At 39.8% G+C, this 24540-nt stretch overlaps 1 protein-coding gene across 11 annotated transcripts in view; it reads left to right on the top strand.

Annotated features, from left to right (window-relative positions):
- heph (polypyrimidine tract-binding protein 1 heph) overlaps window positions 1-24540 on the top strand; it is a 1355684-nt gene that overhangs the window by 586213 nt on the left and 744931 nt on the right. The window contains exons 1-2 of one of the 11 annotated variants that reach the window (XM_067137378.2): window positions 16406-16423; window positions 17101-17578. The exons of 7 other annotated variants lie outside the window; for them this stretch is intronic. In XM_067137378.2, the coding sequence (XP_066993479.1) occupies window positions 17576-17578 (3 nt within the window). In that variant the 5' untranslated portion in view covers window positions 16406-16423; window positions 17101-17575. Of the gene's footprint in view, window positions 1-16405; window positions 16424-16639; window positions 16783-17100; window positions 17579-24540 lie in introns of those variants that run through there. 3 more of the 11 variants (XM_067137381.2, XM_067137382.2, XM_067137389.2) reach the window with 3 other exon arrangements.

Below are 24540 nucleotides of genomic sequence, written 5' to 3'. Positions count from 1 at the left end.
TTACTTACTCTTACACTAATGTAACGATTACGAACCTCTATTATATAGCAAAACTTGAGCAAGGCAATTACTCGCGAACATCATCAGTCACTGCCTTCTCGATACATACCACCAATCTGGTCATAGTTGATACGGTAAGACTGAATACGACATAAATGATCGAACATTTTATTCTCTGTAACTTTTGTTCTGTACTGCTTTTCGATAGGACCAACAACATAGGTAATTAACAATTAAATTTCAGGTGCCTTCCCCTAAACCACAATTTCAACCAGGGTGAATAAAATTATTTCTAGCCTAGACTGTTGTTCCTTATTTCCCGACTTTACATAACGATTTTCATTCAATTCTGTTTACCCATTTTCTCGTGGATCGGCGGTGATATGGACTTAGCAACAAAAATCGAAATTCATGAATATCTCTGTTATCACAGCCGGTACGGTAGAAATGTATAATACACAATGATCAGAAATTAAATTTTGTATAATTATTTTCAGCCGTTTTCTCGTGATGCGTGTACATACGTACAGACAGACAGACAGACAGACAGACAGAAATTACGGAAAATTAAGTGCATTTCCTTGTTACTGTTGACACTTTTTAAATTCTGAGCCATGTACAGACAAAACTCTTATTTTATATAAGAGAGAGATTTACTTTACTTTTCGACTCATAAATTGTAAAGAACTGTATTAACTCTTTGCTGCTAAATGGTGAGAAATCATGTTGTAAGAAACCGACCTCTGAAGACTCACAACTTAAAGGAAACCGTAAACTTTTTTATAAGCGCAATAAAACTGAAAAATCATAATTTTAATACAACTTACACCTGGCGTATTGGTACATTGTCGTCCTCGCGGCTTCGTTTCCTCGAAGTGGTCACGGTCCTCACGTTCAGCGCTGCTTCATCCAGAACACACTGATGATCAGTCGCTCTAATTCATTATTTGTAGTAACAAGTATACCACGTTTGCTTCCAATTTTTTCGTTGATACACAACCACACCTTAGTCGCCTGTAGCTGTATCCCTCATTTATAGGGTTGCCAGATTTCTAGATGTCAAATAAGCTACACTTTAATTTCTTTATCCATACAGCGCTAAAATAAAATACTACGGCCATTTGATGAATGAGAGAAGAGACCAAGGATGTATTAACTAATGTATGTTCAGTCTCTGCCTGCTGCCATTTCTTGATGGATACAGTACTTTTGCATCCATCTCTTGGCACAGGCCAGAGTAAAGTGTAGCTTCCACCGAAGTCCCAGGCAACATCCATGGCTGTGACAATATGTAAGTTGCTGGGGTATGGGTAGTGCTGAGTAATGACATTCAGAGCATGACTAGTGCATCTGAGTGTTATGAAGGGTGCTGCTCATAGGATCAGTCGTGCTGCAATAGTACTTTCCGACCCAGTGAGGATAGCAATGGCAAACTACCTCACCACTCATCTTGCCTAGTACGCCTCATTTTGGTGCTGCCATTGGTTTTTGGGGTTTCCTTATAACCGCATAACCTTTGGTGGTGCTATTTGAGGATCCAACCAGCTTCTGGGCTGATGACCTAACAGACAGACAGATGTTCAGTCTTCAGCCCTAAGGCTGGTTGAATCCTCAACAGCTCTGCCATCAGCTGGCGTAGATGGTCTATACATCACTGAAGAGGTGTACTAGGGAAATGAGGAGTGAGGTAGTTTCCTGTTGCTTTCCTCACCAAGCCAGAAGTTGCTATTACATATCAGTCGGCCAAGCTCACTGAAATGCATGCACCAACAGACCCTATGAGCAACATTTTCACACAATTCATAGCAGGGACTGGCTGCATAAGGAATGGTATTACTAGCATCGCTCTTACCTCTGTGAATTAACTAATAAATACCGGTAATAATATACCATTCTGAAATAATTATTGTATTACTACCTAATAATACGTTAGCCTTTCGATTGAAATGTACATTCCACAGGTACTTGTAATTTAAAGGTGCAATTTGCAACAATTTCTTATTTAACAATACTTTCTTTTGAAAATCCTTATCGTAGTTCAAGTATCAAACAGTTCAATTTTTAATAAATCTACAGAGCCTGTGTTTCTGTCATCTCTCCATTGTATTGCCATTATTGAACATACTCTTTTAATATATGCATTCTTTGGAAATATATATAAAAAGCTTATGTACCATCAAAATGTTCATTTTTTTCTGAGCCAATTAAATATGTAATATATACCCATTTTCTAATACTGTTTTTTTCCAGCAGCACCCTCGCCACAAGACAGGTTGACTATTTCAACAACTTCTGAACACATCATAGTTTATAATTTTCATGATCCGTGTTCATTTCCCAATTTCGGTAGAAAATATAACAACAAAGTGTCATTGGTGTCAACAATAGTTTTTTCAACGTAAATTTGACTGACCATTTGATAATTCACCAATGACGTAATTGTAAACAAGTTTGTTTGATTTTAAGTCATGAATGTGCCATACATTTTTATTGACTAAAAAGTTGGAGAAAACGGTTAGATTACTTGTCTATACAGACACTTCAGAGCTTTTTAGAGTTTTAAAGTGTATTCATACTTCATAGGACAAATTCCAAGAAGCTTCTTAGCATATGTGGATGTTTTTCTTAATCTAAATCAACAGAGACTATACCAAAGATGACATTGTAAAGAATATTCACAAAAACTTTTAGAATTTGTATGTCATATTATTAGTTTTTTGTGTTATTGTTTAGTTTTTAAGCCACTTTACACTTGTACCTGAAGATGGTCACACAGTGACCAAAACTGGTACTACTTCTTATGAGATAAGATATTTAGAGTTATACAATTCATCAATGCAAAAACATTAGAATCACTAAAATCAAACCATTTACATAGATAACTAACACAAACTCAGAGACACGTCTAAAATCATTTTCACAGACCTTAACAAATAATCCAACTTATTTAATATGTGAGTCACTTTGTTACCAAAAAAATATTCTCCCATTCTTTACATGTTCTACACGCACACTAGTACCGCTAGCACACTGCCAGAGGCGCTGTTCTCAACTTTGATGACTGATCTTTTGGTCAGAATGAGCACCGAGTTGGGCCTACGGTCCAAACATTCACCTACGAATTACCGTCGATCCTCGAAGGATCGAGGCCTTGTTGCACCCATGTTGGTTGGGGTAGGTTTCTCCACCTCTTAATGTTCGGCCACCCGTTTTATTTGAATGTCCTTCTTAATATTAACAAGTATCAAGATCACATTTTAATATAAATCAGTTAGTGAAATTATTACCTTCTCGTTACTATAACAACGTCTTAATTAAAACTTCTTTTTAATAAACGTGAAATAAGGTTTAAAAATGCATTTATGATTAAATCATTACTTAATTAGTAAACCTAACCTTGTTTTGGGTACGGACTTTAGACCGCATTTAAAAATTATTTTAACTGCTTACCAAAAGTTGTGACTACTGAGGCAATTCAACCCTCACTCCGAGCTGACCCTGAGGCCAACTCAACTGTCTTTTTTATGGACATCACTGACTGTGAGCCCAACTCAACATCCCCCGTCAGAATACAGAACATTTTTTACTCGAAGATAACCGCCCTCTTTTTCGATACTGTACTGTTATCTAAACCGCGATATTAAAAAAAAATCGGAACATTTGACGTACAGTTTAAAGAGTGCACCGTAATGTTCCGGGCAGAACCGTACATCTGGTAACCCTACTCATATGTAAGGCAAAGGTTACCTATCTTAGAACCGGAATGAACTAAAGTTAAGACACAGAATGACGAGTTATCAAACTAAATGTGTACTGCAGGGAGCTGTCACAATTAGTCAACATTCCGTCACTAACGGGAAGCTCAGGACTGTACACATTAATAGTTCGTCGCTAATGGGACACTTAATGATCACTTCATGATCCGTCGCTGACGGCTAACGCTGTGCCTCGTTATCTAATCTGCCCCAACAAGTTCCCCCTTATTTTCCTATCCATTCACCTCGCACCGCCTGGGGAATATCCCCTAGAAGCTATCAGTGAACTCCAGTTAGGTCCATTGTGTGTCTTGTTCTGTATTTTACAACGTTGGTCGTGGTTAAACTGGAAAATACCTCTTAAGGATCTTGTATACCGTACTTTAAATACTAAATACGTGCAATAAATTACACACAGAACTGAATTAAAATCAAATACCATCAGCAGGTGTCCACTACTTTTGAAAATTTGCAAGCATACTTAGTAGATTTCCGAGCTTGAAAGTCTCTCCGGATTTCCTTTACCCTGAAGAAGAATCGACACTTCAAGAAATAAAATCCGTTTGAGTGGGCTGAAAAAAATGCCTAATGTCAGGTATTTTATTGTATCCCTATCGTAACCCGGAACGAAACAGAATGGCTTAATTATTATTTGAAAACACTTATATTCTCACTGCTTGATATCCTGCATAAGGAATATTACTGACACTATACTTGCCTCTCGACATGGATAGAAACACATTGAACGTATTTCACGCTTACATCTTTTGAATCGACAATCGACAATGTCGCTCACAGCGTTCAGTGATGGCTGACCCATTACCTACCACGGTTAAGAGAGGGAGTGATTACACTCTTTCCTTGTATTCGTTTTGGTAGAACATTTGTAACGGAAGTTAACATTTATGGGAACAGATCTTCAGCTACTGCGTGTTATGCATTTCCAGGTATGAAGTTGTTCTGTAGGGTGCTTTCTTGCTGGTCTGGTTTGACGTACTTTGCTCACTTCTTTCGCTATCGTTTGAGCATATATGTATGGCATCTTGTATGCGTGAGATCAGTGACGAATTCTTGACACTATCCTGTCTACCAGAACGGCGTTATTAAGCTACTCTTGCAGTTTTTTTCCAGATTCCCTATCACCTTGTTATGATTTTCTCCACTTGTTTAATCACCATTTCATTTTAGGTCAAAAATGAATCTCGAATATTAGTTGTTGTACTTGTTCGGTGCTGTAGTAATATACAGTATGTACATATTTTTGTTAATATTACATGTAAGAATTCCGGGGTTTGCAGTAATGCTCTAAAGCGGTATTTGCCTCGAGTAAGTGTGACAAATACGAGGGGAAGATTTATCGCATCTCTGCAGTCTGATGATTTCTGCATTTACAACATTAGATATGTCTCTTTCCAGCGGAGCGAGAATGTCATATGTTACGGATCATAATGTTGAGGTGAACCGATTACACTGCGGTGTTGCTATCATTTAAAAAAATGCGTTCCTCGAATATGCGATTTATTGTGTTGACGATACCTCAAGAGGATTATAAAATTAAAATCAGTGTTTTGCGATGTGTAATTTATGTCTAACCGTGTTGACTTGGCAAACTGGATCAGAACAAAGGCCGTTAAAGCAGGGGTTTTCTTCGTATTTTCTCATTAGCAGAGAGCGACACACATTGGGGACTTCGGATTCAGAGAGAACAGGTCTCGCAGCGTGACCATGCTTTATTTCATGAGACGTATTTTAGCTTCAGTGCTGAGTGTCTCGAAAGGTCTCTTGTCATTTCTGTTGTGAATTTTCGTGTGAAAATAGATATCGCTCAATAATATAAACTTAGGACTCTACGCTTTGAAAGAAATTGAAGTATGGATAACATTCCACACTGCTTTCATGTAATTGTCACTCATATTTGTCACGTTAATTGTTCCGACTTAAGCATTTGTTATGATATAGGCCTATCTAAATATAGCTATTTGAGTATTCCATCTGACTGGGCAGCAGTTGTGTAGATAGAGAAAGGTCATGAATGGGTTGACGTGCCTCTGGTTTGGTTTGAATTGGTTTTCACTGTTGCAGCGTTACGACATCTTGTGCCCCAAGCGTCTAAAGAATCTGTGGAGGCGAGCCAAGTAGCGTACATTCTTCTGCCCCCTCATGTCTCATTCATTCTTGCGCTACGATACGTCACACCATTCATAGGAACCAGTTTCCATCCTACAACTTAACCGTACGGTCACACAAAGACCCCCAGAAGGCTTCCGAGTAGACAATGTTTTTGTCAATCCTCTCTTAGCTGTATAGAATTTTTTCTTTTTAGTTTTCCTCGCATGCATATCATTTTTGAAAATGGCGGAGAATATTTGAACATATTAACGGTCTTTTTCCGTGTTAGACATAAATCTTCCTAGCGTTTCCCCGCTGGTGTAGGGTCCGCTGTTCTAATCTTGGCTCGCCATTTTGCACGGTCTTAGGCATCGTGTGGTCTTAAGTTCAGAGTCTTCATACCAGCAAAATGTTTGTGACGACCGGTATTTGAACCTTCTATGTCAAGCACCAAGTCGTAATATTAAACATGGCGTCTTAACGACCACCGCCATCAGCGTGCTCCTTTAGACATACAATATATCAAATAAATTAGTTTAACTTGTTGAATTTTCTATTATTATTATTTTTTCGTTTTGTATCATAATGTTGAGGTGAACCGATTACGCTGCGGTGTTGCTATCCTTTAAAAAATGCGTTCCTCGAATATGCGATTTATTGTGTTGACGATACCTCAAGAGGATTATAAAATTAAAATCAGTGTTTTGCGATGTGTAATTTATGTCTAACCGTGTTGACTTAGCAAATTTGATCAGAACAAAGGCCGTTAAAGCAGGGGTTTTCTTCGTATTTTCTCATTGGCAGAGAGCGACACACAGTAATAGTACTGCCCCGAAGACGACTTGATTTTTTCTTTTTCTTCAAAATTGATTTTCCTGTCTTTGCTTTAGAACGAATCAGAAGAAATCAAAAGCACAGTTTTTCTTCATTTGTCATTATTTTGTTATAATGATAGCGCTTTACAAGGTTGTGACTGCTAAAGTACAATTTAACACATTTACACAATCTCGCTCATTGTTTTACTGTGGAGCGAAGTAAAATAGTAACAGTGTATTATTTTATGAAACAGATACAGTAGTTCAGTTTTATCACAAAAATTGCGCACTGTTTCATAATGAAGCAGGTGTACATATTACAACGCCTTCAGATTTTAATCCCTAAATACCTCTGAGGGACATCAGTGTGTTTAACGTAAATAATACTCCATAGTTGCGACATCTAATTATACTAATAAAGTGTTATTGTTGAGGAATTAAAATAATTTTTGGAACAAATAAACTAAACTTGTATAGATTTTTTTGTAGTTAATTATCTTTAATGAGATCTATATAATTGGTCTGACTGGAAAACTGTGACCCTTTTCGTTCATAGCTTATGGAGCTGTAAGATAACGGAGATATTTCACACGCAGCCATGTGCTCGTTATTGACAAAGTGGAAACAAATGCATTGCAGTCAGTAATAACAGTTATGATGCCAATAGGTACTAGCAACTCATGTTCTTTTTAAAAATTTCGTATTGAGAAAGTGCTGTAGTGAATCAACTTCACAAGCGCTGGCATATTCACCACAATGTAGTATGCTAAAGCACTTTAGTCAGAGGAATTGATGAACAGCGTTCAGACGAGCATGGACTGCTGTCCGGCATGAAATAGTCAATAATCGGGCGAGGAACTCTCTACTATATGTTTAGTAATTACGAAAAAAACTTAAATTAGAATGTGCAGGTTCAACTCGAATACTTGTGTATGAAGATAGGAAACAGCCCTCGTCAAGTGAGTGTAAATAAGAACATATCTTCTGGAATAATCATGATAATATTTTGGTGCATCCAAGGATTTCATTTCAGGTATTTAGTATACAATATACTGGAAAGTATTCTTAAGGTTTGAAAATAAGAAAACTTCTATTTAAATACTGTGAATATTTTAAGATAAATGAGGGGAGAGAGAGAGAGAGAGAGAGAGAGAGAGAGAGAGAGAGAGAGAGTGTTACGAAGACTTACTGGACCAGACTCCCCTACAGCGATCAACTGTGTGTCTCATACTGTGTTTATGTTGCCATCTGGGTTCTTAAAATTGTTAAAAATTATTGTACTTTGGTAAAAATTGTTGCCAGGGAATAAATTAACTATTTCAGAAATTAATCAGCCTGAATTCAGAAGTTATCACACACTCAGAATTGATATCATCATTGATCATCATTGGTTAGCAGTCTTAAGACTGGTCAGATGCCCTAAAACATCTCCAGATTATCCTGTTATTTGCGTCTTCCGCCATTAATATATAATTCTGTATCTGGATGTAATTTGGAATTTGTGGGATATATTTCGTTGTCTTACCCGTGCTTGTTTGCCTCCAGCCAGAGTTCTCATTAAATCGGAGTGATGCATTGTGCGAGAAATCGTTTCTGGATTGTGCGAAAGATTAATATTGGTTGGTTTATAGTGTCTGGATATAATAATAATGATGATGATAATAATAATAATAATAATAATAATAATAATAATATGTGAAGTGAATTTCCATTCAGGGTGATAATCTTGAGTTGCATTGTGTATAATTTTAAAAGACCGTGAATAAGTGACAAACCAGATCACTGTTCCTTTGGTGAATGTTGCATTCTGTAGCACTGAATCAAAATCTCACCAAAACTATTATTACCGCAGTTAAGGTGGTAAACTGTCAACTTTTACTTCTGTCGAAATTCGCTCAGAGACCACAAAAAACTTACCATTTTGTAGCTAATTTCTTTCAATTTTGTTGTGTACCCCGCATTTTATTCCACAGACCTGGGTACTTTCTGTTGTTTACAACATTGTTTTGCCTCCCTCTTCTAATTCCCTATCGCCGCTACTGTTTTAAGGGACATAACAACGAGATTACCAGTCCCTTGCAGAAGTACATTGCTTTAAAGAAGGAAATGTGTAATCTCCAGCGTCAGGTACCATTGGTTGCTTGGTTCAATTAATTTGTAAAGTAGATTGGTGAGTGTGCATTATCTTTTGAGACAGACTGAACTGTGCTGGATATTCACTCTTTTTTTTACGTCGCACCGACACAGATAGGTCTTACGGCGACGATAGGATAGGCAAGGTTTAGGAATGGGAAGGAAGCGGCCGTGGCCTTAATTAAGGTACAGCCCCGGCATTTGCCTGGTGTGGAGATGGGAAACCACGGAAAACCATCTTCACGGCTGCCGACAGTGGGTTCGAACCCACTGTCTCCTGGATGCAAACTCACAGCTGCGCGCTCCTAACCGCACGGCCACCTCGCTCGGTTTCACTCTTGTTAACCGTCAGCTTGTAGCTAGGTACTCCCCGTGCAGAAGAACATTGTAGATTTACTAAATAACACTGCTCGGATATCTTCCTTGTGTTTCTGGTTATGGAGGGAATAGATTTTTCCTTAGCGCCATAACATGTAGAACGTTGATGAATATAGTTCTGCCAGCATTGGCTGCTGAGGGGGACTGGCGGGGGGCACTACTTTTTCACAAATTTACGTTCTTACTAAACACACACAAGTAAACAAATGTATACCTGGATACTCATCATACAATGTTGAATACTTGATTATTACTCACCTACTTCACTGTCTTCTTCATTTTAAGAGAAAATGTGGAATGAAATATTGGTGTCCATTCGAAGAAGGCGGTGATCCATACTTTTAACTAACCCAAGTACAGTATCTTGAACTGTTTAAATGTACAGTACCTACTGTCACTGAAGTATCTTGAACTATTTAAATGTACCCACTGTCACTGAAGTCTATCTGAAGTACTTTCACAGTGCTAACTATATACAGTACATTATCGAACTACCGTTGGATGACCGCGTAATCCGTAAGGCCGTTCAAATTACTGTACCGACTGATAGGCCTACTACTGAGTCTACAGGACGAATGAAGTATAGTCTAGTCGCCCTGGCCATACAAAGGGCGTGTGCATTGTTCGACGATGGCAGTGTTATTCCTTTATTTAAATACGAATTCCATTCTTCTATGCCATAAATCTACAAACTTAGAAATGACTTTATCGTCAAAGTCAGGCAAATCGTAAATTAGGTCTTTCGCAATAGAAATCATTGCCAGAGTAGACAGTCGTTCTTCGGTCATTGTATTGCGTAGAAATGTCTTAATACGAACCAGTGTCGAGAGACAACGCTCTGCTTCGGCTGTGGACATGGGTGTTGTCACAATTTTCCTGAGAAGCTTTAGAGTTTCTTTGAACGCTGATTTGAGATTACTTCCTAAAATGAAAGCGAGGAGTGGTAGAGCTCCTTTGACTTGCCTGAAATCTGTCCGTTTGTAAATCACTTCTAATTCCGCCCTTAGTCATTCTTTCTGCAACATTGGATGATGTAACACAGTAGCATTTAATACATTTTCTGGAAATTTGTGGATAATTTGACAAATTAATCAGAGTACAGTAGTGTTGCAGCTTCAATATACCCAGTAAATGCAAATCTATCTTGCACCTGGTTCATTACCACGTCACAGACTTCTTTTGCTGCAATGGTCCTTGTGTCATTTACTCTACGTCTTTTATCGGAATTATTGCAGTCCGTAAGATCACAAGCAGTTGTATCTATTTCTTCATGTTATTGTGTTACACACTTTGCAAAGTCAGAAATAATAGCCTTTTTCATTTGGACTGAATCTGTTTCGCGTTTTTGTAGATGACTGTACAGTATGTCAACATGCGGCATTAATGTATGAAAAATAGGCAACCAGAACAAGGATATGGTATCCTCAAGAGCACGGCGCAGTCCACTGGCTTCATTTACGCAAATGTTGCTACCTTCTTCTTCTATTCTACGAAAGCACTCAGTTAGTTTCTTTCTATTGTCATAAACTACATTCACCGTACGAATGTTGTAGTTCCAGCGAGTAGTGATTGTCCGAGGGAGTCTAGTTTTCAATATTTCATTCAAGAGGTCACTTCTGTGATATGAGTTGGAAAAAAAACAGGTGGTATTGGGACAGTTGCTGTCCTGTCGGTTGGTTTCATGAACCCCCAAAACCTTGCATTGACGTGGCCCTCTAATGCATATCGAAAAACAAGTACCAATTGGCATTTGTTTTGGAAACATCCGTTGTTTCATCTACTTCTATTGCAGCGAATTGGACTTCCCCAATTTCTGAAGAAATTTGTTCCCTACGCACTTTCAACGTACAGCCGAGAAGCTCGTTCAGAATGGTCTTCGACGTACCTTTAAATCCAGAAGCTTTGGTCTGGTGCTCTTTCATGATGATGATGATGATGATGATGATGATGATGCTTGTTGTTTTAAGGTGCCTAACATCGAAGGTCATCGGCCCCTAGGTGTGCTCTTTCGTAGCAACGTCTATTTCAGCTGTAAAATTAATGAGACCTTTGAAAATTCTAGGATTTAGAGAATTTTCTGGCTACGGAGTGCCGCTTAAAATACGCCACAGAATTTTATGCACTGAACAATTCTGCGTAATATGTGCGTATTTTTCCTCACCTGTTCATTGTGTTTATTAACGGATTGACGATAAGCAGAATCCAGCTGAGTCACTATATTAACTTCTGCCTAGAACTGCTGATTCCATGCATGAATTGGTATGTTGGGAGGAACTTTCGTGTTTTTTTCTTTCAAGTGTTTCAGATCTGTTGCTCCGGTTTTCGCCCAAGTCAGGTCATGCTCGAATAACCTACACGGAAAACTAAAAAAACGCATTCCTTGAATCAGCCACACAACTCGTATTCTGTATACATCTGGAATCTACGTCGAAATTCGCGCCCTTTGTATTGTCCGACTTCTAGTAGTAAATGAGGTGTTGGTCGACCGAGCGTCTTTATCTCTGTCTTTTCAGGAGCGGTTACGAAAGAGGTCTACTTCAAATATTACTCACAGAATTCATTGTACGTAGCATACAGGTTAATCATATCGGTTTGATATACCTTTTGCGACTCTTCATAGGGATTCTATATATCCGCACACAACACACGCCAGATTTACTTTTAACGATACCACACTAAATATTACGGAATAGGATACAGGCTAATGAGATACCGACTAATTTCATTAGCCAGTACTGCATGTTTATCAGACCGCAGACAGACTTGGAACACGAATTTGAAACGGATGTTCTGCTGGGCGCGATAAGCCTTCGCGTATTTTCGGAATCGTAGCTGGCTGGCTTCGGCAATGACCCAATCTCCCATACTGTGCATGTTAAAAAATAGTTCCACGTATGTGCGAACGGAAAATTACCTAAGAAAGAGTCAGCAGCGTAAAGCCCGCTGGAGGAAACTATGTACGTGTCTGATGAAAACATTTGACGCTCCAACTGCATGCGGCGCCTATTATCAAAACTGAATGTATCATCATTCGAATTGCCAGTACTTGTAAAACCATGCATTAACAGTTATCTAACTGGAGGGGCACGTGTCCCTCTGCCCTTTAGAGCCGCTTCTGAGTAATACCTCTATTTTATGATAAATGTTTTACCATTATTTAATCGATTTTTCCTTTGGATTACGTCGTGAACTCTTATGTAACAAAACAGACAAAATGTTATAAGAGCTCTCATTTGTGATACCACACGCAACTATCGTTACATGATAGCCTGGTCGTAGCTCGCCTCGGTGTTTCCTGGAAGGGATTAGTGAGTTAGACCGGAGAGCTCCCAGTCAGCCTGGGGAGCATAGCCGACTTCTTGTTGCAACGTGCTTTCGTCATGTTTCCCCATGAGCCTTCTGGAAGGGAAAACGAGAACCTTCCCTCTTCAGCAGCACCGCGAAGGTTCTGGTACTCACATCACGAGGACATAAAAAGGAGCTTATCTGCGAACATGCAGTTGATACATTGAAATGGGATGGCAGTAGTGCTGATTGTCGTCATTGTTCCACCGGAATCAGAGTATCGTCGTGTACTGAACGGAATATTATCCGCGAAACTTTTAGTGATACTTCGGCTCCCTAGTGCTGAATCGGTAGACCTCGGTTATCTTCGAGATTCGTATTGGCAACCTCTGACACAAATAATATGAATCGATTATGCATCGCCGTGAGACATCTGGCAGTATAATTGCAACACTTTAAATACTGTTGTTATTTACACAGCAAAGTCAAAATATAGGTTAGGCTTGAACATCAGTGAGGAAAATCAAAGTAAATCACAGGAACAACCTAGAATACTCCTACACGGAAACGACGGTTTAGAAAAATTCATATCGATTGATCATACTATCGATTTAATTCAGATTTCATTTCCATTCAGTTTCCAGTATTACCGCAACTGTTGTAGCTTCCTCCTTGCTCCTCAGCCCCGTAAAATGAAGTGTCACTAAAAGTTTCGCGGATAATACTGTCTGTATACTGCCTTGGAGTACTGCATGTGTAGCGACGTGGGGTGAGTGATTGGAGCTGGACGGCAGTAGTGTTGGTTGTCGTCATTGTCCCACCTAAGTCGGAATATCGTCGTGTATTGAGTGGTGTAGCGTATTGTATGTGTAACGACGTGGAGTAAGTAGTTGGACTGGGGCGGCAGTAGTGCTGGGTGTCGTCAGTGTGCCATTGGTCTCGATAGGTTCGGGCTCCCTTCGCCCCTGATATTAGCTACGCTGCATAGATGGGTTTGGAAGTGGTGTAACTTTTTTAATGGAATCGAGTTGGCCAGAATGTGATCTGGGCCCCGAAGGGTGGGAGTTTAATCGAATAGGGATCTAGGTATTTTGTATCTACGTCCTGCTGTGGTGTAGTTTCGCAATGAGGAGATCAGCTCATTGTGATTGGCATTTACACCAGAATAGAATTTCCGGGAAGGCTTTCGGATTCTGGTGTAAATTTCTTCCATTTGTAGATCATCGTGGATTTCTCAATTCCGTTCTAACCATTGCGCGCCTGATATCATGCGCAAGACTTTTATCTGGACGCGCTGTATTCTATTCAGATGTGCTTTAGCTGCGATCCCCCAGATGAGACTGGTATACCCAAGGATTGGCTCTATGTAGGTTTTATACAGTGTAAGCCAGTTTTCTGAGCCCATTGTCGGCTTATATTAGTGGGATAGTTTCTGAAAGGAGCTTAATGGCCTGGACCGAAATTTTAGAGTCAGAGCAGAGCACAGTCTATGTACTCCCGTGGACTATAGACCGTGCGTGTGTGTGGGGTGGGGAGTATATTTACGTATATTTACGTTGTGAGGAATGTTGTGCTGGTTAGCAATGTTGAGCCATTGTTGTTCAGTTGTTGACTGTGTAGAGCGGCCTCGTGAATTGTCTGTGTTGACTGTGTGAGGGACGGAATATCTCATAACATAAATAACCATTACCAATTAAATACCCTAAAAATTAAATCAAGCCTACAGCAAGCCAACGTATACAGGCAGACCAAGAAGCGCAAGAGCGCACCGTATCGGTTCACCTCCAACCACTTACCTCTTTCGTCGTTTGTTGTGGAGGCCAGGAACCTGTGTTCTTATCTGTCTGTATGCAGCTGTTGTGCGGGATGATTGGAGTTGTGAGACGAAGTATAAGTAAGGTGGATTGTCAGTCAGGATTACCGCCTTCCAAGTAATACCAGCGAGCCAGACTACCTACTGTAAGGAGGACAGGGCCTTTGTAAATATACATCAGTTAGTGGAATGTGATAATTCATGGTTGAATATAATGGTGTTTGTGTACGTACCCCTGAATTTCATGGATGAAACGGGCAGTGTTTTAATTCGTAACACCATTATCTCAAATGCAATACTGTATTAACAACAGTTGATATGTTATGGTATTCTTGGTAATGGCGTAGTCCTGTACTAAATAAGTATTGGTATTTCAGTGTATATCTTCCACAAACTCTTGAATACATAGGAATGTAAAAATATATATATTTAGGACCAGATTTAAAGGAAGTTATGCAATAAAAGTTGAAGTATTTATTTGAAAATATACCTTGTTAAAGAGGGAAATAACTTAAATTCGAACAAGTGCAGTGAAGGTGCATTGATTGCTTGTTTTTATTGTCCTGCCTGTTTTAAAGAAAGATCATGCCACTGAAATTATATTAAGAACTTCGTTCCTAAAAGAAATGGCTGAGTGAAATGCATAATATCTATGTGATTATCATCCTTCTTTTATCTAGTTTAACTTTGGAGTCAATTACGAATGAAGAAATGAATGAACGAATAGAATTCTCTTCTTTCCTTATCACGGATGGCCGATAACCGGGAGATAATATTAGTCGTGTTAAAAATCGAGCCCACCAGGCCTACGTGTTCTTAGAATTCAGTTTTCTACCAGAAAGAAAAAAGAAAAACAACAAACCAACCCTCTAACAATTCTCCAGTTTTCTACTGGTTTTGTTCTTTCTAAACGCAAATAACGGGTAAAAGTTTGGTCATATCAGAAAACATATCAGTACTTGCAAGGTGTCGGTGTTTATCTGGTAACTCGAACAGCTTACCAGATAAACACGCTTTTTACGTGTTAAAAGATCATTTCGAGTATACGACCGGAAGAGCTCACACATCGAACGTAGTACAGCTGGTTCTTGAGGGTAATAATCCTTATTGATATGAATGAATGGTTGAGAATATTAGTCCAATTAAAAAATCGAGCCCACCAAATAAATTCAGATTTTGGTTGAATGATCTGCTAGCGAAAACTGAATGTCTGTTGAAGGTGAAATGCATTGTCTTTCATAGTTATCCCATTCATCATTTCGTATTATACTAACAGAATGTGTTCCTTAGGAAACTCCTGAAATTAGGCACATAGCAGTGGCCTTAAATTTTATACAGCCGGGCTGAGTGGCTCAGGCGGTGGAGGCGCTGGACTTCTGACCTCAACTTGGTAGGTTCGATCCTGGCTCAGTCCAGTGGTATTTGAAGGTGCTCAAATACGTCAGTCTCATGCCGCTAGATTTACTGGCACGTAAAAGAACTCCCGTGGGACTAAATTCCGGCACCGCGCCGTCTCCGAAATCCGTAAAAGTAGTTAGAGGGTCGTAAAGCAAACAACAATATTATTAAATTTTATACCGAAGTTAGTGGGTCAAGTTTGGTGATAGGATGTTGCACATTAATGGAAGTAAAGACCCCCGCCGAGGCTCGCCCCTTTTAAAAAAAGTAATTGAAAGTAAGAGAAAGAATGGTGCATTGTTACAAGGCGGAAAAATTACATAACAGAACACAATGGCTGGGGGTTGCGGAGAGCTGCAGCGGCGGGACCTAGGAAAAAGGCTTGTGGGCCAGAAGGAAGAGAGAGGAAGAAAGGTTTTAAAATGATGGATGCTTTTCGGAAGGCGAAGTAGACGAAGAGGGTTGTCGGAATAGGACAGAGGTGGTGGAAGTAGGAGTGATGGGATTGGCTATCACATGATGTGTACGGCGGGGAGGGGGCTTCAATGTGAAATAGAAGAAAAAGTTCGCCCAGGTAAAATGGAACTGTGGTTGGCGTAGCACCTGCGTGCAGCGTTCGATTCTTCCCGACTGAGTTCGGCAGTATTCGGCTGTGTGCGGGGCGCGCGTTGGGGAAACCTTGGTTGGTAGAGCGCGCACAGCTTGCCGGCTGCCAGTTGTGAGTGTTACATAGCAGGGTAAGGAACGGTTCACATCAGTGTTCTCTTCTTCATCTCTTCCCCGCTTTTTGGAGCGGCGTATTTTTTTCTAAACAAGATTTCTCCAATAACAAGGGGTGTCTCTTTCTTCTCTCATATTTCAGTCTTCTTTTTCCCCTTTTCTCCTAGTTCACTTCTGAATCTTTTCGACATTCTCTTCACTCGGTAGAAAGTAACTCTCGCATACTAACAACTTACTGACAATCCTGCCTAACATATCATTCCCTTATCCTTGGAACCTTCGAAAAAGCGTGTGCCAAGTACATATCAGTACATATTTGTGTTGTTCCGATATTCTTACTATATTTTTGGGGGTCTGTAAATACGGTGGTTGTGCGGTAAGTGTTCAAGTTCTGTGTGTTTTGTGATAAACCTTTGTGTATACCGTGATAATTATTTGTCAGTTTGATATAGTTATATTGTGCCGAGTAATTCGTGTAAACGTGTTTGGTTACGTCATTTATTATAATTTTTCGGTGAACTTGAAATAGTTATTGTGTAAGAGTACGATAAATAGTTTTAACTACTGGGATTATACATTTGGGGAGCTTTGCTGTTATTTTTAATATTCTTTTGTGACATTTAAGCTAACTGACCGTTTTTTAGTTGTTTTCTCGCGGTTGTTAACTTAGTCTTTTTTGTTCTCGTTTTTGAAGGACCACTTCCCGCCCATTTTCCCCTCAAGGCGACACCCTGTATTTTCACTCCTATTCTTACTTTCCTCCTCCACCCTCTTCCTATTTCACGTTCTCTTCACCTTTCTCTTCCACTGCTCCACTTCCGGCCGCGAGTGCCGCCTGCTGTACTCAGTGCTGCAGTTGTGTTCTTGTTAGCCGCAACCCTACTCCTGCCGCCCCCCAACCTCCAGCAGCAGCAGCCGCCGCCGCCGCGTACCACCCACCGCCTTATCACTACCATCACCCGCTCGCCCTCGTGAATCGCTACCAACGGAGTAGTGTGCCTCCACTCGGCTACCACCATTATCCATCAAGTAGCGGTCATCACAATCATCAGGCAGCATCTTCAGACGACGCTACCGCCCTCATAACATCGACATCGTCTCCGTCGCCCTCCACAACGGCCACTACCACCCCCATCAAGCGTCTTCAGGACGAAGAGGAAGACGTCCAAATGGTGAGCTCTCCTTGGTTGTTGTAGCAGCTTGTGCCCGCCCGCCCGCTCGGCAGCCAACCTGTTGAGGGGGGGCCTTGAACCGCCTCGCCTGGTTATATAACTTCCCCTCTCTCATCCTCCCCTCAGTAGTAGTAAAGTGTGTTCTCTCAAGTAAGTTTTCAAAAGTACTGTTCTTAGTATTATAGAGCGATTATTCCTTTGTTAGAGAATATGGTTTTCTTTCGTTACTGGAAAGACGCTACCGTCCTGCTTTAAATTATTGCATGGATATTTCTACTTATTGTCAATAGGACGGAATTCATAGCAGTGGGTTATTGATGTCCAGCCAAAGAAACTGTTGTTTAACTTTAACGGCCTTAACTTCTACGGGATTAGTTAGGCCAGTTTGGGAAATCATTCCTATTCCATTGTTCATTGTAGGCAAGAAATCCTTTAAAATTATTTATTTATACATTATCGTGACTATCAAGTTTTTAGTATTAACATTTGAAAAGCTGTGAGAGGCATTTGAAAGAATGGTACAGTTGAGTAAGCCCAGAAAAAGCCTCCATAGTATCCATGGAATATTGTTTAGTATTAAAATATCATACTGCATGTGATTTAAAGTGGTTGCATGTTCTTGAGTTCACCGGATTTTTTTTTTTACAAGATTTTAAAATGCATTGTGTTTTTGTAAAGTGTGATAAATAGTGGAATGTTTTAATATTTATCTTCATATGTGCTATTAATGTCATCTTTCAAAGGCACGTTCTCTATACATATTTCATTGCAGGATGTTAGTGCTATACTTGTATATATTATTTCCACACTTTTGTCGGTTTTTGTGAGTATTCACGTTGAGAAAGTTTTATTCCTCTTTGTCCAGAATCGTAATTGAAATATATTTGAGTGATTTTGTCGCTAGTTACCGTGTAAATCAGAAATAATTCATTCAAGTGAGATCATCGAAATGTAAAATCAGGTCCAAGTGATGCTTACTCTACATCATTCCTCTGTACCATCTGGTCTTTGTCTCCAAGTCTTCTTGCTTTATGGTTAAGTTGTCAGAAACAAATTTAGGCGTTTTAATTATTATTTAAGACTTTCTGACAGATTTACGTTGTCTTTGTGTAACAGGAACAATTCTGTTCGGCATTGTGGAAAGTTGGAACCGCAAAAGAACTGTAAATGAAGAGACTTGAAATCATTCTTCCGTGTAAACTTTAAGGAATTACAGCGGTGTGTAAACCCATCCAAAACTACTTTGCTCTATAAAAAATGTCTGCTTATGTTTGCTCTCATTAACTCACAGCATGCCTAATCTTCATTCTCAGTCACACACCACCACCTTTGTTATCTAAGAACCCATTACGTTGTATTTCTGTAGCAAAAGTGAAGTTATTACTTGTTGCTGTGGGAAACAACTTAGCTACTATTATGCTAATGTTCTGGAAAACTACTTACTCTTAAGTTTCTTGTAATGTTCCTCTCCTTAGAGCCAAAATGTTCAATTCTAATCCTACCGGAGTTTATACATCTACAGTGTTTAAGTCAGTTACTTCATATTTCGCTTTAACGTAGCCAGGATCGGCCGATGGGGGTGGGATTATAGTTTCAAAATGATGAAAGAATACAATGAAGATGCGCGCATGCATGCATCTCTTGTCATTGATATTCAGATTCCAGTACATTATAAAATCTTAACATTAAAATACAGAAGAACAATACGATCGAGTTTACAGCGAATGCTATGTCCAGTTTACAATCTAAAATCCAACTTTCGAGGCTTCTTAGAAAATGCATTCAACATATCTGTTGTTTCTACAATTATATCTCAGAATGTTTATTTAGTTTATTGTTTGTCAGGTTTCTTTTGGTACAATTTCCTTGAAAGAGGGGGGGGGGGGTTCTAACGCCCAGTAAGCCCCCTTCCCCCCCCGCTACGCTCCTGCTTTTATGTGTAGTGATTATTGTTTTAAGGGAAATATAGCTGGGCAAACATCCTCTATTAACATTAATTTGGGAGAAGAAAAGATTGTAGGAATCCAACACTTCGAAAAATGAAGGTATTCCTCAATGAAAGACAAGGGTCACGAAAGGCGTGAAAATGAAAAGACTCCGTAGGCCTCCACATACTACTAACCGCGTCCAAGGGAGGTCGGATAGGATATATGAAAGTGAAGAGCCTGGTACAAGTAAGTGGAAGCAATGCCAGGACTCAGCTAAGGGCCCCGTGGTTGCTAACCCACGCTCCCCTAGTTGGACGCCACTGGGGCCCGATTTATTCGCCTTTTACGACTGGCAGGGGATACCGTGGGTGTTATTCTACTGCCCTCACCCACAGAGGGGACTCAGATAAGGGCCTCGTGGTCCCAAGTTACGAAGTGCTGGGCCCCTTTTAGTCACGTTTAACGCCAGGCATGGGATACCGTAGGTGTTAATTCTACTGCCCCACCCACAGAGGGATCGTAGAATACCTAGCGATTGGAACGAGAAGGAATGTGGGACGTAAGTATCCCACTTCGGTTCCAGTCGCGTGGGGCGGACATAATTTAGTATGAAAACTGTGTGGCAAAATAATTTCTGGGACGAACCGCTAGGGAAAGTGGGAAATCACGGAAAACCAACTTGAGGTCTGCCGACAATGGCTGATAGCTACGTGGCTCAAACCACGCGGCCACTTGCTCAGTGCCTTTATTATTATTATTATTATTATTATTATTATTATTATTATTATTATTATTATTAGATGCGAAAAAGACCAGAAAACTGATCACGCAAAGCTCACTTAGAAGTTGTGCATTTCCTTCTTTGCCAGGCAGCCTTCAATTTTTCTCTCATCGTGGTTCTTCGTTCTTCTGTCCACTTAGCTCCTGTCTTCTTCTTGTGGTTTCTCTCTGACTCTACTTCCCACTTGTTGATTTTCGTTCTGTAGCAGGCTCGGCAAGCGATGTCGGCCACTTTGATTCCTGATTTTTTTTTCCAGGTCTTGGGCGGATTTCCGTTGTCCACCTATTTGTTTTGATGTTTTCTGTTGCCTCAAGTAAGGTTCTTGTCAGTTGTTTTCTGGAAGGCGTTTGATGTGTCCGTAAAATTTCAGGCGTCTTTTTCTGATGTCGGCCGCAAGGTTTGAGAGCTCCTTGGTTTTTGTACGAGATTGCAGTCTATATCCTTCGTCAGTCAGTTTTGGGCTTAGAATTTTTCTGATGATTTTACGTTCCTCTTTCAGGATGTCGTCGAGTACTGTTTTCCTGTGGAGATTCAGTGTTTCACTCGCGTATAGTATTTCAGGTTTGATCACAGTATTGTAATGTCGAATTTTAGTGAAGATTGAAAGGCATTTGTTGTTGTAAATGTTTTGCGTTCGGCCGAGGGCTCTCTTCATTTTCTGGATGCGGACCTCGAGGGCCTTCTGTTGTTTTCCTGTTGGTACTATAATTTCTCCGAGGTATCGGAACTCAGTTACTTTTTCGATTGTGCCAAATTTCGTCTTCAAATTCTGGAGGCTGCAGTTTTTGAGAAGGATATTTGTAGGCCGAATTTTTCTGAGCACTTCTTGGGGGTTTCGATTTGGCTGATTGCCTGTCGTTCGTTTGTTGCGAGGATCGCGAGATAATCTGCGATTGCGAGACAGGAGATTTTTTACATGTTTTCTTGTCATACGTAATGGTTGCCAATATCTTTGAGCTTGTAGAGCTTGCAGACTGAACGCTGAAAGGCATAACAGTCTATAATGATTATGTATGTATGTATGTATGTATGTATGTATGTATGTATGTATGTAGAGCTTGTTCCCATTCTCTCATTATTATATCCTACAGTGTTACAATTTACACATATGTTTTATTTTATATAGCACAGCTTTCGACAAACAAGAATAGAAATACCTACAGCTAATACTTCAAAAAAATCAGAACTACTAAGAGAAATACATACACATAATGTCACTGTCATATTTTAGAAGTAAATACGTAATAAAAATAAAATCAACGCAAACGGCAAATAAGTCCGATTTTTGTTGTAAAAGGATGTCGAAGGGAAATACATCATGATTTTAACTTATTAGTTCTGAGTAATTGAATTCCGGAGATGCTGCGTTTGAATCCCACCATCGTAGCCCTGAAGATGGTTTTCCGAGGTTTCCCATGTTCACATTTGGGGCTGTTGCCTTAATAGCCGCGGTCACTATCTTCCCAGTCAGCCCTTTCCTATCTTTCCGTCGCTGAAAGCCTTTACCCTGGTCATCCGTATGTGCACCTATCTCCGAAAAGATAGGTGATATGTTTGGTACCGATGCCGATGCGCCCCTCTTTCGGTCTTTTAGTGTGTTTTCAGTTTAAGATTGTGTAGTAAACCTTCTAAGAGTTAGTGCGACGTTAAAGCATTAGCAAAAGAAAAAGTTCTAAGTAATCTACCGTAATCCTTTCATGTAAGAATTTTTCTCTTCAGGGTTCTGTTTCATCCTATTGTCACAGTTGTCATAGTTTCAAATATTGTTTGATCCATCTTGTGAAGCTTATCGAATATAGTGTTGAACTAGCAATGTTATTAAACTGGTGTGCAATTTAGCATGTGCGTCGCCCTCTTTAATTTTAAAATAACAGCTTGTTACCTGATGTAGTGTTTGTAAATTAACCTGGCAATTATTGCTGTGTCGGTTTAATGAATGTGACTGCGAATATTTATGTAATTAAATCCGTAGCGCTCATTCAGTATTATAGGCTGTGTCATCCATGACAAACGAATGGCAGTGGTCCAAGACCGTTATAAATTTCCACTATTTAAGTTCATGGTACAGTAGTCTCATAGATGGAGATGCGGCGTACCACAGTAAGAGAACATAAATTGAGAACTATTTTAAGAAAATAGTTTTCTCCGCGTTTCGTAGTTTTCATTACATGTTGAAACTCGCAGCTTGTACGAAATGGCCGTAGCGTATCATCTTTTAATAGAAAAATATTACACCACTCTTATTGTTTTGCTTCGTAATGTGGATTACCTCTACTCGAACACCAAGGTGGCCGCAGTAATCTCGATCAGCGCAAGGTCTTGTCGAAATGAGAAACAAAGTCCAGTGGTTCGAAATCCACGTAAAATTATGGTCTCAACTTACAAACTTCCGTTCTTTATTGCTGAGTACGTTCTTTTCATAAAATCCTTTTGTCATTGTTTTTCATTAATACTCCTGTTGATTACTATTGTTTTGCCAGCTAATTTCACCTACAGTACTCTGACCAAAGTGGACGTTTTCATCTAGAATATTATGGACTGAGTTTTATATTGTTATATTGGGATGTTGTTTGACAGTACAAATACCCAGTCCCCGAGCCAGGGGGAATGAATTAAGCATTTAAGATTAAAATCTCCGACCCGACCGGATATCGAACCCGGGGTCCTCTTAACCGAACGTGACTAGGCTGATCATTCAGCTAAAGGGACGGACTGTTGACTCAATAACGATAGAATAGACAACTGTAGGGATCAGAGATTCAAGGTTCCTTATTGTAATTGCTGACTGATATAGGCCTATATCCACTGTGATATTTATCTAGCATTTTCGTAGCTCCTGAAATTTTTTCGGAAAATACCCTATTTTGTAGCCACGTGTACTTCTTTCCATTTCGAGACTAAATTAACTCTAGTACATAGTCTTACATTATACCAATATATACTTGTTATGTGAGATTATGTGAGACTGCACTATGTATGACTTCAAACTATGGAAGTTATACTTTCCTCCCTTCCGCCTTCGTGGTTGGATGAGCATTTTTTTTTTTTTTACCAAGGTCATTAATAATACATAATGGAATATATCGTCCTTATATTCAGTTATACTGCATTATTTTTATTGCTTATGTTGTAGGCTTCGGTATTGTATTGTGATAATAATTAATATTTTATAGTCTTGAATTTGAGAGCGGATAATGCAGGTTACATTAAATGGGGCTTCATAGCCTGACGTATGTATAATCCTTCTCTCTGTCTCTCTCTCTCTCATGTGGGAAGATTTGAAAAGTACCCTAAGACCTAATACAACTCCTTTATAAACATACTATGTGAGTAAGCATGAGTGCAACATTTTTTCATGTACAGTAGTATGTTGTCTACCTATATCGCATCCTTTCCCCCATTTTATTGTCGATGTACCTTAATGATTATTACCATTAGTGAGATTTCGACTTATCTCATTCCGTTAGCTTTGAAGGAAGAATGTATACGATAATGAATTAATGCAACCAAAGTGTGCACTTCATGCTTATTGACAAGATGCGAACCAGCAGCCGAGCGTGAGCTGTTACGCGCCACGCTACCTCTTCTGTATCTCCCGGTGGTACGTCCAGTAGTTCGCATAGACCACGATGAGATTGCGGTGAATACAACCAAGCTATGCTGGGGATGATGTGCACGTCTTCGTTAGTTTACTGAGAATGATTTTTCTGGCACGTGTTCCATGAGAAATTTCTTCACCTGATATGTCTGTCCGTCGTCAGAGACATCTTCAAAACGAAGTTGCTTTACCAATGGAATCTTTCACATACGGAATCGAATGAAATATTTATTGAAACTGTTCGTGTGTGTTTCCCATTGTGCTCAGTGTACTATGTAGAGTTGTAGAAAATGAGTTTTAACATTGAAAGAAATCGTTTCCGGACCCATGTCCATATAAGATATTTTCTTCTACATGTGAGGAATAATATGTCCTGAGCGTTTGGCTGTACCTTATTGTTACACCCGCCGGCCCCGCGGTGTAGGAGTAGCGTGCCTGCCTCTTACCGGAAGCCCCGGGTTCGATTGCTGGTTAGGTCAGGGCTTTTTTTAACCTGCATCTGAGAGCTGGTTGTAGGTCCACTCCTCAGCCCACGTGGTCACAAGAGAGGTACTATCTGACGGTGATATAGTGGTCCCGGTCTAGACAGTCAAGAATAACTGCCGAGAGGATTCGTCGTGCCAATCACGCGACACCTCGTAATCCGGGATGAGCA

The sequence above is a fragment of the Anabrus simplex genome, chromosome 1 (genome assembly GCF_040414725.1).
Source record: "Anabrus simplex isolate iqAnaSimp1 chromosome 1, ASM4041472v1, whole genome shotgun sequence".
Lineage (NCBI taxonomy): Eukaryota > Metazoa > Arthropoda > Insecta > Orthoptera > Tettigoniidae > Anabrus > Anabrus simplex.
Note: the sequence above shows the minus strand (reverse complement) of the source record. Positions and strands in the feature narration are given on the sequence as shown.